Source organism: Lemur catta, chromosome 5, assembly GCF_020740605.2.
Source record: "Lemur catta isolate mLemCat1 chromosome 5, mLemCat1.pri, whole genome shotgun sequence".
NCBI lineage: Eukaryota > Metazoa > Chordata > Mammalia > Primates > Lemuridae > Lemur > Lemur catta.
Window position 1 is genome coordinate 102,148,202 of NC_059132.1, and position 17,301 is coordinate 102,165,502.

The 17,301-nt window shown below is 33.7% G+C and overlaps 1 protein-coding gene across 3 annotated transcripts in view; it reads right to left on the reverse strand.

Annotated features, from left to right (window-relative positions):
* TRAPPC11 (trafficking protein particle complex subunit 11) overlaps positions 1-17,301 on the reverse strand; it is a 40,761-nt gene that overhangs the window by 11,230 nt on the left and 12,230 nt on the right. For all 3 annotated transcript variants that reach the window (XM_045552440.1, XM_045552441.1, XM_045552442.1), the window contains exons 8-25: positions 16,411-16,507; positions 14,299-14,432; positions 13,517-13,664; positions 11,500-11,593; positions 10,702-10,781; positions 10,526-10,604; positions 10,390-10,444; positions 9,988-10,133; positions 9,373-9,434; positions 9,101-9,233; positions 8,441-8,571; positions 8,181-8,336; positions 6,566-6,753; positions 6,291-6,439; positions 5,991-6,112; positions 4,958-5,077; positions 3,002-3,067; positions 2,738-2,894 (exon numbers count right to left, since the gene is read on the reverse strand). In XM_045552440.1, the coding sequence (XP_045408396.1) occupies positions 2,738-2,894; positions 3,002-3,067; positions 4,958-5,077; positions 5,991-6,112; positions 6,291-6,439; positions 6,566-6,753; positions 8,181-8,336; positions 8,441-8,571; positions 9,101-9,233; positions 9,373-9,434; positions 9,988-10,133; positions 10,390-10,444; positions 10,526-10,604; positions 10,702-10,781; positions 11,500-11,593; positions 13,517-13,664; positions 14,299-14,432; positions 16,411-16,507 (2,117 nt within the window). The remainder of the gene's footprint in view (positions 1-2,737; positions 2,895-3,001; positions 3,068-4,957; positions 5,078-5,990; positions 6,113-6,290; positions 6,440-6,565; positions 6,754-8,180; positions 8,337-8,440; positions 8,572-9,100; positions 9,234-9,372; positions 9,435-9,987; positions 10,134-10,389; positions 10,445-10,525; positions 10,605-10,701; positions 10,782-11,499; positions 11,594-13,516; positions 13,665-14,298; positions 14,433-16,410; positions 16,508-17,301) is intronic.

Below are 17,301 nucleotides of genomic sequence, written 5' to 3' on the forward strand. Positions count from 1 at the left end.
GGGCTCAAATGATCCTCCTGCCTCAGCCTCCTAAGTAGTTGGGACTACAGGCACACACCACCACACCAGCTAATTTTTAAATTTCTTTTTTGCAGAGACGAGGACTTGCTATGTTACCCAGGCTGGTCTTAAATTCCTGGCCTCAAGTGATCCTCCTGCCTCAGCCTCCTAAAATGTTGGGATTACAGGCTTACACCACCCTGCCTGGCTGGGAGCCATATTTATAGATAATTGCAATATAATAGGATAAGTGCTACAATATAAGTATGTACAAAATACCATGTGACTAAAGGAAGAGTACTTAGCCCTGCTTGGGAGGATCAAGGAGTTAAAGCTTACATGAGCCCTGAAGAGCAAACAAGAGTTCAACAGGTTGAAAAACAGAGAAAGAGTTTTAGACAAAAGTAATAGTATGTTCAAAAGGAGTTGGAGCAATGTTTGATGAATGTAATAAGTTTGCCTTAGTTAAGTCTGGGAAAAAGCAAAAGGGAAGTAGAAATTTTAAAATTTGACTTTACAAGATCAGATTTTTTTCCTACTATACGGAAGCTACATTTTGAAAAATGTACTTTAAAGTAAAATAAGAATTTTTTTTGTATTTGAATTTTTTAATGATTTTTTCCTTATTAATTTTAATTAATGTTTACTGTTATTTATAATTTGAAATGGAAAAAGATGTTTATTAAAGACACTTAGGAAAGTATAGAAAAGTAGAAGATAAATTTTCCTACAGCTGGGAAGGTAAGCTAGAGCCTGACTGGATAAGGTCTAGCATGTCACAAAAGTTTTTTCAGGCATGACACTGAACTTGTCATGCCTCCTTAAAAAAGTATTTTGAGGAATCAAACTCTGGCAGCAATATGAAAGGCAGACTAGGGAGAGAATGGCTGGCAAGGAGGAAAGCAGCTAAGAAGCCATCTCTATAGACCAGGTGTGAAAAGGTGAGGATGGAGAGGACAAGCTGGACTGGAGAGATGTTGCGAGGGCAGAACTTGGTGTCGGGCCGGATGTGGGTCTGCAGAAGGACTGCAGTTTCCCCCTGCAGTTTCTAGCCTGGATTAGGAATACGGTGTGACTCCTTTAACAGGACTAGAAAATACAGGCAGCTTAAAGTTGTGTGGCAGCTGAAGACTTGTACAGAAAGAAAAAGAAAACCAAAGTCAGGATCTTGGAGATGACTAACATTTTCAGTGTAAGAAAATGAATCAGTAAAAATGGACGAATAACCAGCTTTTATTGAGCTGTTAAAAGATGACCATTGAGGTAAGATATTTCATATTATCTCATATACATTATTTTATTATTTCACATGCATCATAGTCTTTAACTCTGCAAAGTGATGAAACAAAATGAACCATCCAAATTAACAAAAGAACAAGTGGTAGGGCTGAGAACTGAATCTAGTTCAGTTTGACTCTAAAGCTCAGGATTATTCCAAATTAGCATGTTAGGAGAAAAGGAAGACAGAAAAACAAAGTAGAAACAGAGACAGTAATGTCCAAAAACACAAGAAAAAAACAAGTTTCAAGGAGAAATGAAAAAGCTTATGAAGGCATTCTGAAAGCAAAATATGCTTTTTATTATTACTTTACAGAATGTAGAACATATTTTTAGCATTTAAATAGAAAGTTTAGGGACATGTTTGATTTTTATCTATTGATCTTACATAAAGATTTGATGCCAAGATCTTGTGCAAAAACCCAATTGTTCTGTGTACTCTTTGATAGCTCAGCTAGTATAGTGAAGGACTGTAGATTGGACAAAAACCCAATTATTCTATCATTCCAAGGGGAAACAGTATCTCCTTTATGATGAGTTTCTAAAACACAGAGACTGCCTGATCGTTTTGGTATCTTCTTGAGAGCCTAGCCTGGTGCCTTATAGTGAAGCATCTGATAAATATTTGTTGATTACTAATTGACAGATACTGAAATATATTGTCAGGGCAGATACTAAAATATATTGTAATTCTGATAATTTCTCATCTAATTTTAAGCTGTATTGCGAATCAACAATGACTGAACACTATCAGTGTTCAGTGTCTGTTCACTGTTACAGTGACTGTGACAGTGAAATAAAGCAGACATAAACAAATAGAGTAAATAAAACAACTCATTTCTATTTGGTTTAAGGAATACATCATGATTTTTTTTCTCACAGTTTTTACCTTATGATAATACAGTTGAATACAATTTTGCTTGGGTTAACATTCAAATTAATTTCTCTTACCTCTAAGAGCTCAGGAAGCATACAAGCCCGAAGTACACTGAACCAGAAAGGTGTTGTTCTGGGTTTGAATCTGTTCTAGAAATTGTTTTAGTTGGGGGATTCAGAAAATTTATCTTCTGCTTTTCTACATTTCCCTATGTTTCTTTAATAAACATCTTTTCCCATTTCAAATTATAAACAGTAAACATTAATTAAAAATTAATAAGAAAAACAATCTTTAAAAAATTCAAATACAAAAATATTTTTACTTTATTTTCAAGTACGTTTTTCAAAATGTAGCTTCCTTACAGTAGAAAAAAATATGATCTTTTAAAATCAGGTATACTCAAGCAAATGGTAAATAATACTAATTCTAACTTAATTCTATATGTATTGCTTTTGTGAGCGTAAGTCTCCAAGTTCCCTCACTTATTAAAAAGTCAACATTGCTTCCTTACATACACATGCACCACACATGCATGCACACAATTCTTTCTGCTGTTTAGGTGGGAATGACCCAAAGTCTCACCTTTGTCTACTTGGGACTCTAGCTGATCCACTGCGGTCATGGAGGGAGCAAGCTGTAGTTCACTGGACACAATAGTGAGGGCCCAAGGTGAGGCACTTAACAGGTCTGTCATCAACAGGAAGGGGATGTCAGCATAAACCCTTTCCAGGTGCTCGAACTGTCACAAATGAACATAAAAGGTCTGTCAGGAATTACATTCATCTATTTTTTTTCAGCCAATTTCTATAACATGAATGATTTCCAATATGCCTCACAAGAACTTACCTTTGTAGAAACAAATTTAATGGCAACATCAAAAGGAAAGACTGTTTCTATTGTTACAGTTTCATCCTGTAAGAAAATTTAAAGGGCACATTCAATGGCTTTTCTAAATCTTTGTATATAAAGTTTTAAAAATAGAAAGCATACAAAACACAATCTACAACTGGTCAATAAATAATTCCAAGTTATAAATTAAGAAGTAAAGGTCTTTCTCTTGGATAATATTTGTGAAAATCTATGTAGAGAGATCTGACTAATACTTCTAGTAAGTTATCTTACGATTTTATAACAATTCACACTGCAAAGTGCTTTCTTATACATTACTGATGTCGGATCTAGTGAAGCAGGCAGGGCAGCCATCGTGCCAGAGTTCCACAAAGCTATTGGTGCCAGGCCTAGAATCTGGGTCTTCCTTTTGTCCAAGTGCTTTACCTCAACTTGACTCAAAATAGCTAAAATAAATATAACCATAATAATAATGATGTAGTATGACAGATACTGTTATAATCCCTATATAAGCATTATGTAATGTCCCTATCACTCAAGGAAACAGGAGCTATTATGATTGCCACTTTAAGATGAGGTCACATAGCTAGAAGTGACAAAGGCACACAAACTAAACTGAAACAGCCCTGGAGCTCTTACTCTCAACCAACATGCTTTAAAAGTCTGTTAGAAAAACAATGGGGTTATTGTATCTCTCAAAACAAATAACCCAGCCTCCTGGTGAGAAACCTTTAAAAAACGTCATGTTGGTTAAAAGCGCAAGCTGTAGTGCCAGATAAATCTGGATTCTAATCCTGGCTGGATATATACTTACTAGCTCTGTGACCTTGTACATACAGCCATGTGACCTTGGGAGTTTTATAGGTTGAGTATCTCTTATCTGAAATGCGGGGACCAGAACTGCTTCAGATTTTGGATATTTTTGGATTATATTTAGGGTTGAGTGTTCCAAATCAACATTCCTCAATGAGCATTTCCTTTGAGTGTTACATTGGCACTCAAAGTTTCAGATTTTGGAGACTTTCAGATTTCAAATTTTTGGATTTGGGATGCTGTACAGTACCTTTAAGTCTCAGATATGAAGTGCTGAGACTGGCACCCTTATCTCCTAATTCACCATCTAGGGCTCTACGCATTCCCCTGGGCTATGTGAAATTTCTGACAGTTCCTTACGTGCCTTTCCCCTTCCCACTTGGGAAATACTGCTAACTTTTTGGGGATGGTTTTCTTTCCCAGTGACTTGTAAACAGCCCACGGCCCAGACTCTGCAGTAATGAAACTACAGATTCTCAGATTGCCAAGCCTTCTCCTCCGCTGGGCTGAGGACCCAATTCCTAAGAAAAAGCTGAGACAACACTGCTACTAGGACCAAGAAGCTATTAAATATCATAGCTTTCCATTAATAAAAAGGATATAAACATTACATGCAATATGGTTAAATCTATTTAAAAACACAGCCCCTCAAAAATCTCCATAAAAAGAAAAGAGACCAATAAAAAATACATCAAAGGGTTGGCAGCTGCCTTTGAGTTGTTGGACTATAACTATAACAATTCCTATTTTCACTCTTATTATGTATACTTACCAAAAACAATTTTGACAAGAATCTTCTCTAATAATAGAAAAAGAAATTTAAAAAGGGAGACCTTTTCCTCCAAAAACTTCTGCATATAAGCCAACTTACAGATTTTGTCTAATGTGTGATTTGCTTGAGATCTCAAACCTGTTGATTCTCCATATGAAAAGCCATGTAAGGCAATTTTCTGTCTAATGTTTGAGCAATGAGTGCTAGCCTAAATATATCTCAACATACAGAATAAAAAAAACCCAACAGATGCTTAATTCAAATTTATAACAGGCTACAATAAACACACAAGCTGCTTATTTTACAGGTAAACTAACAAAAATAGGGGAATACTCCATATATGATGCTTTGTGAAGTAGTTACAATACCTTGTGACACTTGCAAACAATTTCTTTTCCTTCAACGGTTGTATTGATCAGGTAAGAAACATACACGAGAAACATTCTTGAACCCACTGTTCCACAGCGAACATATAACATTTTTTCCAGCTATAACAAAAAAATTGTTATAATTTAATCAATATTATGGAGATTTCTTCTTGATGTTAATATATATTTTAGGATAATGTTCCCCACTTTCTAGAGTTCACTATTCTGACTAAATTCTTTATCACTTTCATAGGATGTTGCAGTGTAGAGCTCATCAAAGCTTCCAACATGGAAGAGGTACCCTGATTTTAATTCTACCACAAAATGAGAGGGGGACCACTGCTACTGCATCTTTTTTCATTATCATTAACTTCCCCAAAATCTTTTGTACTTGGTTTGGAAACAGAAGTTAATTGAGAGATTATTGCACTAAGTTACAAACAACAGTTATTTTATTAGACAACTAATTCTCTTTATGGTCATTTATTCTAAAATCTCTTGTAGAAAAACCGCTTAATACATTTTACACATTTAAATATGTAAAATGTATGTAAAATGTTCATTAGTTAACTTTTTTAGTCCTAGGATATGCTATTAAAATGCTCTGGGCCGGGCGTGGTGGCTCACACCTGTAATCCTAGCACTCTGGGAGGCCGAGGCGGGTGGATTGCTAGAGGTCAGGAGTTCGAGACCAGCCTCAGCAAGAGCGAGACCCCATCTCTACTAAAAATAGAAAGAAATTATCTGGCTAACTAAAATATATATATAGAAAAATATTAGCCGGGCATGGTGGTGCATGCCTGTAGTCCCAGCTACTAGGGAGGCTGAGGCAGTAGGATCACTTAAGCCCAGGAGTTTGAGGTTGCTGTGAGCTAGGCTGATGCCACTCTAGAGTGATGGCACTCACTCTAGCCCGGGCAACACAGCAAGACTCTGTCTCAAAAAAAAAAAATGCTCTGAAACTAACACTCGCTGTATATTTAAAACTTCAAACTAACTGATTTCCTCTCCAATCCCAGTTGACCAAATTCACCTGTTCCCCTGGTCGTAAGTCTCCGATGGGAATGTCAGTGAGTAAAGCCGGGTAGGACTCATCACACAGTTCTGTTCCATGAAGAGTCACATGAGTTTTCTGAGTTAAATTGGCATCCTGTCCTAAAAGCATTAATATTGGTGTTTTAAAATAAAGAAGTCAAATATTATCCTAACAATCAATACTGTATGAAGAGCACTATTTCATACCTTCTTTTAAACAAAGGCCCTATAGTTAACACCATTGATGCTTATTTTATGTTGGGTTAACACTGATCAAACTTAACAAGCAAATGCTTACCTGGTTTTAAGCCAGCAGTGAGCTTCACATCTCTGATTTGGGTCTTTTCATGGGATTGAACAGTCACAACCAAACAATACATTTCATTAGTCAGGGCAGGAGGCTCATGTCGCAGATGTACAGAAATGTTTGGAACTCTGGAAATGATCCTTTGAAAAGAAATCCTAGCTAAGTTACTGATTTTAAAAAATAAATAAATAAATCACTTTAACAAAGTATTTCAAAGAAAAAAGAGGATGACCTTTAACATCATCTGCCAGGCAAAGTACACTCACATTGTGCTTGCCTGAATGATGATGCTGTCCCAGTGAACCTCATTGTCGGGGAGCTTAGGTCGTCTTTTGAAGGATCGAGCTGCCTGTAAAGCTTCTTGGGAGGAAGCAGCATCTCCTCCTCCTCCCTGCCAATTTAAAACCACACATCTTCCCGTCTCATTGCCCAGAGCAAGATCCACTGAAGTAATCTAAAAGAAGATGGTCTGTCAGAAATGCCATCTTATACTTGGTTGTCACCATCCCCTCTTAACAGAATCATGCTGTACTGTGGAGTTCATTTGGAGACCCACAGTGTAACAGAAAGCAGAACACCTGCTGTTAGAGTCTTATTCTGGCTCTGGGTTAACTGTGCTCCGGGTTTCAACTTCTTTACCTTTAAAATAGAGACAACTTGACTTCCTAGCTAAGAGACTGAGTGTACAGTACAGTTACGATTTTAGCAATTTGCTGCATAGTGCCTGATGTAACAGATGCCCAATTAGCAGTTGCTGAATGAAATATTTTGATGACCATGAATACATTTATAACCTAATCTACAATTACACAAATATCCTTCCTGAAAATATTTATAGTACTAGCAATGGAATGCTTTATTAATTGAATAAGTGTTCCTTCCAACTAAATTCATTAACAAAAGGACTCAAAATAGGATTATTAAATATGATTTCTGTCTGATAGGCTTCCTCATGAAAAAAACAAAATATACAATTAAAGATTTAGTCAAAATCATACAGGATTTTAAAAAAACGAATGAGCAAAAAACTCTGGATATAGGTTAATAATAAAATCAACAGGTTCACAGAAATTATTACAGGAACATTGGTAGTATAACCTTATGTACCATCTGTCTTAGCAACGGTCCCAAGTCTAGATTAGCTAACCATTCCCATTCAAGTCATGGAGAACAAGCACTAAACGAATGTTTACTCTGGTGCTAATCACAATTCCAAGCAATTTACATCAACTGATGTAACGCTCATGAAATCCTAAGAAACAGGTACCATTATTATACTATCCCCATTTTACAGATGAATGCACTCAGATACAACAAGCTAGTAAGCTGCAGAGTTGGAATTTAAACCCACATAACCAGGCTCCAGAATTTACTCTCAATAAAAATATTACTTATAACACTTATTTCTAAGAGTCATTTCAATTATCTACGTTAATCTTTTAAAATACAGTTCATTTTTCTTTAAAAATGTACAATCAGCAATGTTTAAATATCAAAAAGATATTTAGTCTGAATTATATATTATACAAAATATATTTGCTATACTATGTAGTATATATTGTTTAAAATTCCTTAACTAATTATGTAGCCATTAAAAAATGAGGAAATGATGTCTAATATAAAGTGAAAAAAGCCAGTTAACAGAGTATTATGTACAATGTACTCCCAAATTTTTTTAACTGAAAAAAATTTTAAACTACAAATCTGCTCACAGAAAAATGTCTGGAAGGAAACCTACCAAACTATTAAGAATGGTTTGTCTTGGGAAGTCCACACGGAAGACTTTAATTTTTCACTTAAACTTCTGTATTAAACTTCTTCTGATATAAATACATTATTTTTACAATTAAAAATATTTTTAATGTAAATTTCATAACTAACCTCAATTTTCTTTCCCACATCTTCAGTTTTTGCAACAAATTTAAATGACAATTTTCTTGTTTTACCAGGAACTAAGCACATCTTTCCTTGAGTCAAATTTTCTAAAACTTCACTTGCTTTGGATGCTTCTTCTATTACACAAAACTGGTTGTATTCCTGAAAGAGAGGTTAGCAAAGGTCATCAAGCTCGTTTTATCCAGTTTAACGCAAGCTACAATAAGATACACACATGGTACAAACATATCGAAAGGTATCATTACCTGATTATTAAAGCTCACACAGAGCTTGGAAAACCTAATGGGATGTGGACAATCAGCCTTCAGATAAACATCAAACTGAACAGGAACATCAACATGAAAGCTTGGGGCATGAAACTTGGCTTTGCATTGTACTAGAAACGAAACAAAAGGGCTGAGTTACACGCTACCAGATATACGAGACCCACACACATTATTCTGTGAACCACCCTCTTCAGAAAAGACACATCTGCATTGTCCATTATTACTGTCTGTCACACTTAAGGCGTTTCAACAGACATAAATGTAGCTCACTTTTAAAAAGAAAATTTAAATAAATTATAGATTTAAAACCACCTTTAATTTTAAAAACATAGACACTCCTGAAACGTAGGTGATAAGATTTTAAAGGAAAAAGAACCATTTTGTTATTAACTTACTTCAAAATACCTGCCTAAATAGTCAAGTGTGTTTCTAATAATACTCGAACTACAAATGAATAAAGTATATTTTAAGACATAAGTCAGGTATTTATGTTGATTATCTTTAGAAGTCACTGAAGAGAAACAAAATCACAGTTTACAAAATGATTATACTTTGAAAATTCTTTCTTGATTTTTATATTTATCATTTTGCACCTATAAGAATGATTTCTCTGAAATACCATAGATGTCGGCTACCTACCAAACGGCACAAAGTCCTGTACTCCTATTGTGAAGATATTGCTGCCAGCCAGAGAAACTCGGTCCGCCCACAGCTTCTGAGCAGTTTTCACAGCTAAGATATCACAGTCAGGTTCTGGATCAGGACTTTCATTCTGCACCAACAGAGTTAAACATTCATTCAATCAGTTAGAGAAAAATAAAACTATACATCCACACACACACGTATGTATAGATGTAGATACAGGTACACATATCCGTACAACACATTTTATATAAACAACTCCACCTTACCATTAAAACATTTATGAGGTTCTTTTCTATCCGAGATTTCTGGTCATCTTTCAAAGTTGAAGCTAATATGAAGAAAGAAGGAAAAAAATCAGGACTGCAAGACAGGCAAGTAAGTTCACTATCCTTACCTAATAAATAAATACATAAATACACACACACACACACACACACACATATATTTTTAAACAAGGTTTCACTATGTCACCCAGGCTGGAGTGCAGTAGCATCATCACAGCTCACTGCAACTTCATGCTCCCAGCTCAAGCAATCCTCCTGCCTAAGCCTCCAGAGTAGCTGGAACTACAGGTGCATACCACCATGCCCCACTAATTTTTCTGTTTTCTGAAGTGATGGGGTCTTACTCTTGCTCAGGCTTGTCTGCAACTCCTGGCCTCAAGGGACCCCCGCGCCTCAGCCTCCCAGAGTTCTACGATTACACCCCCAGGCTTTAAAAATATTTTATAATAAATATCTCTTTTAAGATGACTAAGCACAGTGACTTGCATGTAGTAAAAGTACTGCTAAATATATAAGAGTAAATTATTCAAATTTTAAAAAGTTTAAAGATGCTAAATAATTTTATGGATTGAGATTTGCTGAAAGACACCAAGTTACCTCTTCCAAGGAGTTCTAGGGAATAAGTAATGTAATCTTTCAACTGGGCCATGAGGTAAGAACACTTCAGAGCTGTAGTCAATATAGACGTTAGTAAAGTCCACCATCCTTCACTCCGATAATCACACATCACATAATCCAGCAACCTAAAAGAAGATAAAATGTAAGACATACTGAAATAGCTCCACAAAAAAGAGTTTGAAGAGTTCTAGAAGAAAAAAAAGTGCATTCCTAAAACTTTGAAAAAGATTGTGCCAGCAGATGGCACTTGAAAAAATATTACAGAAATGGAATTTAACAGAAATATAAATATGAAAATAATCCTTCAATATAAATTTCTATTCCAATTTCATTGTAAGGTAATCAGACTACTTGTAAAAATAAATAGTGAACAGGGCTTACTTCAAAGCTTTGGTATAATCCTTTGCATAATAATATTCCTCTCCCATTTGAACCACTATAAAGGAAAAAAGATTTATGTACATAATTTAAAATCACTCAAAGTTGTATAAAATTGTGGCATGTTATGGATACATACTTAGATGGCTTTTCATTCTTGGACACTTATACTTCTTGAATTGTGCAACAGCATTGCTCAGAAGAGTTATTATTATTTCCTGGTAGAAAAGATAAAGAAGGAAACATTTCAATAAAAATAATTTCATATTTTTCTTGAATATTATAAATAATAGTTTATATTGAAAAAAAACTTACAGAGTGAACAACATTTCTCTCCTTCAGCTGAATGGCAAGAATTCCTACCTTCTCTTTTTCAGGATCAGAAAGATCAAAACCTGTATAAGATAAGACGTAACCCATCTTAGATAGCTCATTTAACATAAATCTTCACGTGAACATTGTATGTGTACACTCCTTGAATCCTTTAATATAACATATTTAAGACTCCTAAACATTCTAGAATCTTAAAGGTTCTAAGAGACAGCTTTGTTAACATGGAAATTCTCTTGATCTCTGTTCTGAGGGGAACATTATTAAGCTCAATGTTCTTCTGCTTAGTGGAATCAACCATCTGAAGAGTAATATCAATATCATTCTCTATAAAGAATATACTCTGGAGATAAAAGTAAATAATTTCTTAACACCTAAGGTTCAACTACCCCAGATATTGCTTGAATTAAATTATGTATAAAACATAAAAAAGATGCACAGAAATTGTTTTTAAGGTGATACAACTCAACACTTTTTAAATGTCAAATAGTGTTAAAGTTAACTGGAATTATTAATATTTAAATAGACAACAGTGGCTTATTGTGTTTAAGACAACAGATATCCAAATGTTTTAATCACATCAACATTGTTAATTATAAAGTTACTCTAATATGTAGTGATACAAAGCATTCTAAAAACTAAGAAACTGCAAATCTTAAAAAAAAAATGCACACATTTTTACTTCAACATAATTTCTTAGGCCTAACAGAGCCAATGGAAAAATTATGACAGTTATCTTTGCCTTCTGAGGTTGAGAAAAGGGTGGAGGGAAAAATTATTTACTTAGTATTCCTTGTCGCCATGATCTTTGTCCATAAAAGTCAAGAACGCCTGTTTGTGTTTCTAAGGGATCAGGATTGGGATACATTACAGAAGCCTGTAAATTAAAACACAAACCTAAATAATAGTTTATATAATCCATCACAGATCAACTCTTGCCCCATCTTTGACTGAACAGAAATGTTTTCAGAAATACAAACACCAAACACACATGCAAATATCAAAGTTGTGAATGTTTTAACATAAATTAAATTTTAACAGAAATTAAACTAAAAGTGTTTCACTTAATATTTAAGTAGTCTTAAAAAAATTAAATTTAATAAATCAATCTGATTCTGACAAATGATTTCATAGGAATATGTTCACATTTTCTTTTTTATCTTTGTTATAATAAACCAGTAAAAATATACTACAAATTATGCTTGATATTTATTCCACATGTATAAGTGCTCTTTGTGTAAAAGAAAACAACGTTATACAGCATTTTAAAGAGAAGACACTATTTTCCTTCTTTATGACTTCTGTATTAAGTCCTGGTATTGGGGCAGGGGAGGATATTTTTGGTACCATAATTGAAGCAGACTTATACTGCTTCGTTTTTCTTTGTTATAACTTTTTCCCTCTGAAACCAAAATGTAATACAAGTATATTGTTGAAAAATGTAGAAAATACCCAAAAGGAAAAAGATAAGGATTTTAATTATATATAAACCTACTACCACTATGAAGAATGTATACATTATTCTTCCAGATTCCATGTGCAAAAATTTGGTAGCGATTGGAATAATTTTTCAATCTGCTTTTTTCATTTAAATATATTTTATACATTTCACCCTATCATTGAATAGTCTTCTAAAACATTTTCATGGCTACCTGCTGTTCCATATTTTAACAAATTCCCTATAGTTGGTTCATTTTATTTCTATTTTATAATTAATAAATCTGTGAGAACAACTTTATAAATAAATCTTGGTACTTATCTCTTACAATCTATTATCTGCCTTAATATTACTGAAAATGAAATTTTGGATCAAAAGATATACATAGTTTTAAGGCTTCTCACATTACTATTTGACAGAAATATTATTTTACATTTTAACCAATGATGTGTGTTTATGTCCAGTTCTTTATACCCTTACAAAAGCTAGTTTAAATCACTTTTTAAAAATACTATGTTCAAATTACAATGTCAAACTTAAAAAATACAATACATGGAATAAAGTTATTAATCATACACAAGTAACATGGTAAAAACAACTACATCAACATCTAAGAGGGAAAAATCCTAGCATTTCATGTGCTAATAATAAACAAACCATTTGTTTCTGGAATAGTTTTTTAAATAGTATTATTAATAATATTCACCTATCTTCAGAGAAGAAAACTACAGGTTTTAAGTGAAAATAAACTGGTATAACTACATGAATATAAATGTATTTTTATATACACACATACCCTATGTTCTTACTTTAAAGGTACTTATGGGGAAACTAATATCTAAATGTAATCATCCAAGAGAAAGGCAAAATGAAATGTGAAGTTTAATAAACTATGCAATTAACCTATGCCTCAAACAGATTCTTAAAAGTTTTCCATAGAGGAAAACCCCAAGAAGAGAAAGAAATCAAAAGTTATTCTCTCCAGTGGGTAAAAACAGAGCACATTCCCCTAATCTCTTCTAAACTTCTACAGCAATAATCACTGAAACAATGAATTTATACTGTGACAAGGGCTAAACCGTGGCTTTTATTTTAAAGTAATCTTCTCTTGTCTAAATCATTAACTTATTGTCAAACATAAATTAGATCTTCAAAGAAAAATTTCTGTTCAACTCACAGGCACAAATACTCAGGCTAAAACCAAAAATAATCATAATTCCTGAAACTATAAAAGATAAAAACTGATTATATTCAAAGACTTGGAAAAAATTATCTATACCAATCAGTACTATTAATAGCTTCTTTCAAGAAAATATTAATAAATTTCCCAACTGCTAGATAATATGAAAGCTGGCAACTTACTTCATGGTTACAGAGGGTTTTTGCAAGCTGCTTCCGCTCCTGGGCATAGTACGCAGCCTGCTGGTAATAGAAACCAGGATTCTGAGTCTGAATAGCTGTTAACCCTAACTTAATAGCTTCATCAAATAAATCTCCAAAGGCCTGGAATCTTAAAGAAAAACATTAAGAAATAAAAAAGAATGAATAGAAAAAGCAAAGAAAAAGAAGCTTACTTCTAATAATTATTCATCCTGGGAACCATAACTTCAGCAGACTGTACTAAAATAATGCTATTAATAGTTAATATTTGTCGTAATTTCTTTGTAAATATTAACACACACTAATTCTGTATTTAAGTCATCTCTTCTATGCTAACAAGTCCTTATAAATATGCCAACAAACTAGATCTCAACATAGTTCCCACCACTCCAATACAACCAGGTTTCTGGGAACAATTTTATTTTAGCAATTTTTAAGCATCAGTCTCAAACAGTAAGCTCCATGAAAGCAGGGATTTTGTTCTGCTTACTGCTATATTCTTAAGACCTAGACACATGATAGAAACTCAACAAATATATATTGAATGAAAAAGATGGTACCATGAATTAACTGATTTCCATTAAGGAACTGTACAAACTAATACATACTATTACCAGAAACATACTTAAACTACATCATTAAAAACCTACTTACTAACAGAAAACTTGGTTCAGTTTTAGAACCAAAGCCCATGCTGATTCCATTTCTGCAAATCCCATGTATCATTTTAAAAAAATATTCTAAAAGTACAATTTAAAACATACTGTTTAGACATCCATGCAGCATGCTCAAAAGACAACTCCGCACTTCCAATTTTTTTCTTACACAAGTCAATGTGTTTTCGGAACTGAGCAATCGCATCCAATGGGGTGTTGTGTTGAAAACATAACCTACAGATCTGCAAAATGTAAAATCAATCCCAAACAAAGAAAAAAAATCAAAGTCGAAAAGCATATTCATTTAAAAATAAGTTTGAGAGTAACTTTTAAAAAAGACCATGGAATTTCCCTCACTGAAGTTCTTTGTAATAGACTTTCTTCATCAAAATGATTAAGCTAAAACAAGAGACTATATCCATTTTAGAAATGAAATAAAGTAACTCAGTATTAGGACTGAATTTATTTTATACTTTAGGAAAACTTTTCAAATACATAGAATTTTTTTTTTCTTTTTTTTTTTGAGACATGGTCTCGATCTGTTGCCCAGGCTGGAGTACAGTGGCACAATCATACCTCCCTGTAGCCTTGAACTCCTGGGCTCAAGTTGACTCTCTCGCCTCAGCTTCCCGAGTAACTGGGACTACAGGCGTGCATGACTACATCCAGCTAATTTTTTCAATTTTTTGTAGAGACAGGGTCTTGCTATGTTGCTCAGATTGGTCTTAACTCCTGGCCTCAAGTGATCCTCCTGCCTCAGCTTCCCAAAGTGCTGGGATTATAGGTGTGAGCCACTGTGCCTGGCCTGAATTTTAAAAACTATTCCCAACGAAGAACATAAAGACAGGCTAAAATAAACTATCTCCAATAAGAAAGTGAGAGAAGATAAATTAACTTGCAGTTTTAGATCTGTCAGAAAGCTAAAGATTTTCTGTAGCACAATTAAAGCAATTACACTTCCATATCAAACAAGGATTACAGAAATTCTCAAACTTTTTGTCTGGGATGCTATTTCAAAACAGTAATAACCTATACATATTTGGTAGTATTCCATGGTATCTATAAAAGACACGTATTTGGTGTAAAAGGAAAAAGGAAGAAACAAAGCCTAAATTTACTTCCATATGCTTGTTACAATTTTTTATTTTATTTTTTAAGTACAAAGGAATACATGAAAAGTAAGTCTCCCATCCATCCAATTTCTCTTTCCAGAGGCAACTAGTTTCTAGCATATGCTTCCAGATATATTCTACATACAAGTATGTGTACATTTATATAGAGACTATTGTTTTTATACAAATAGCATCACACTAAATATGCTAATTGCCTTACTTTTTTGACCTAACAATGTATCTTGGATATCATTCCATATTAATATATCGAGCTGCCTCATTCTTAATTGCTGTATAACGTTCCATTGTTTTGAGTTATACTTTATGTAACCAATCACTTAATCCTGGGTTGTTTCCAATCTTTTCCTATTAAAAGATAAGTAAATACCCACATATATGTGACTTTCAAGTGTTAGCATATATGTCAGACAAATTTCCTGAAATGGAATTGCTAGGTCAAAGGGAACATCCACTTTAAATTTATACAGTTATTGCGAAAATATTTTCTACTGAAGTTGTACCAATTTACACTCACACCAGCAGTGAATGAAAGTATCTACTTGCCCACATATCATCAACACAGTGCCAGGCATCTTTAAGATGAATGTGGAAAAATCAAAAGCAAAACAAATAGCCCTCACTTGCTTTCTGAGGGCATCTATTTCTACTACATACAATCTTAAAATAAAATGCTCCAACAATGGATAAAAAAATTCCCTCTAAGGTGAAGAGATATACCTTTTCTTCACTGTACCAATATTAAACCAAGAAAGTTCTAATGTGTTGCATCTTTTACAATTCAATAATCTAGGCAGCTTTCCCTTGCTCTCACTTAAAAACAAATAAAAACCAAAAAACCAATAAACAGAAACCAAAAAAACCCTCTCAACTCTAAATAACTCCAGAACCCATCAACTCAAAAACCAACCATTACAATCAGGCTGCTAGGAACCAAGGCCCTTTTTGAGAAAAAGAATATAAAAGAGGAGAGCATAATTAATCCAATACCAACTTTTCAGAGTAAGAAACTAATTTTGATTTTCAAATTTTAAAAAGATAATTTAATATTTAAAGACAAATTCCCTTTATTTGGAAGTAGAACTATTACCTTGTAGTTTATAAATCCTGCCATAGTCTTAATTTCCAGAATATTAGTTTCATGGGCTCTCAATTCATGTACAAGATTATAGGCGGTCCTGTAATTCCTAATATAAACATGGGGAGTGTGGTTAATTATGATATAATTTAAGAAAAGATTTTTAAGAACAAAATCATTAGAAATAACAGACAATATTTATTTAATATTTCTTAGCATTCAACAGCTCAATGATAGCATATACATATCAATCTCCGATTTCCTGAAAAAGGATCTATTAACTTAATATATGCGGGAGAAATCAATGACTTTTCATGAAAAACAGAACCATCATGTGTACATTGTTCTTCCTTCATTAACATCAATAACCAATAGAAAACAAGTTGAAAAATAAAAGTAAATTGGATAATTGCCCAGAATTACAGCAAAAAATTCACGTTCTGTTTAAAAATAAGTTTTTTTTTTGAGAGACAGGGTCTTGTTCTGTCACGAAAAGTACTATTATAAGTTTCTCAAACAAATGTAAACTGTATTAGCAAAGGTGGTATCAAGACAGAGCATGGGTCAACTACTTTTTTAACCCCAAGTACCTCTACAGGTTAAGAGCATCACTGATCTCAGGTAGAAGCTGGAGAGGAGGGACAAGTGTCCTTAGGGCAGCGAGGGCTGAAGGAGGACGGCGGTGAGAAAGGAGGGTCTGGGAACTGGGCCTACTACCCCTAGGCATGGAAGGGAACAAGAAAATCTCAAAACAGTCTTCTCTATAGAAAAAAGTTTGCTCTTAACTTCCGCAGGTAGACTTATTTCTTTCCAGAATTATTCTGAACAATACTGAAATTTGAGGTTTATAACTATTAATAATACCATCCCTTTAAATGAACTACATTAAAGCCAGTTACAATT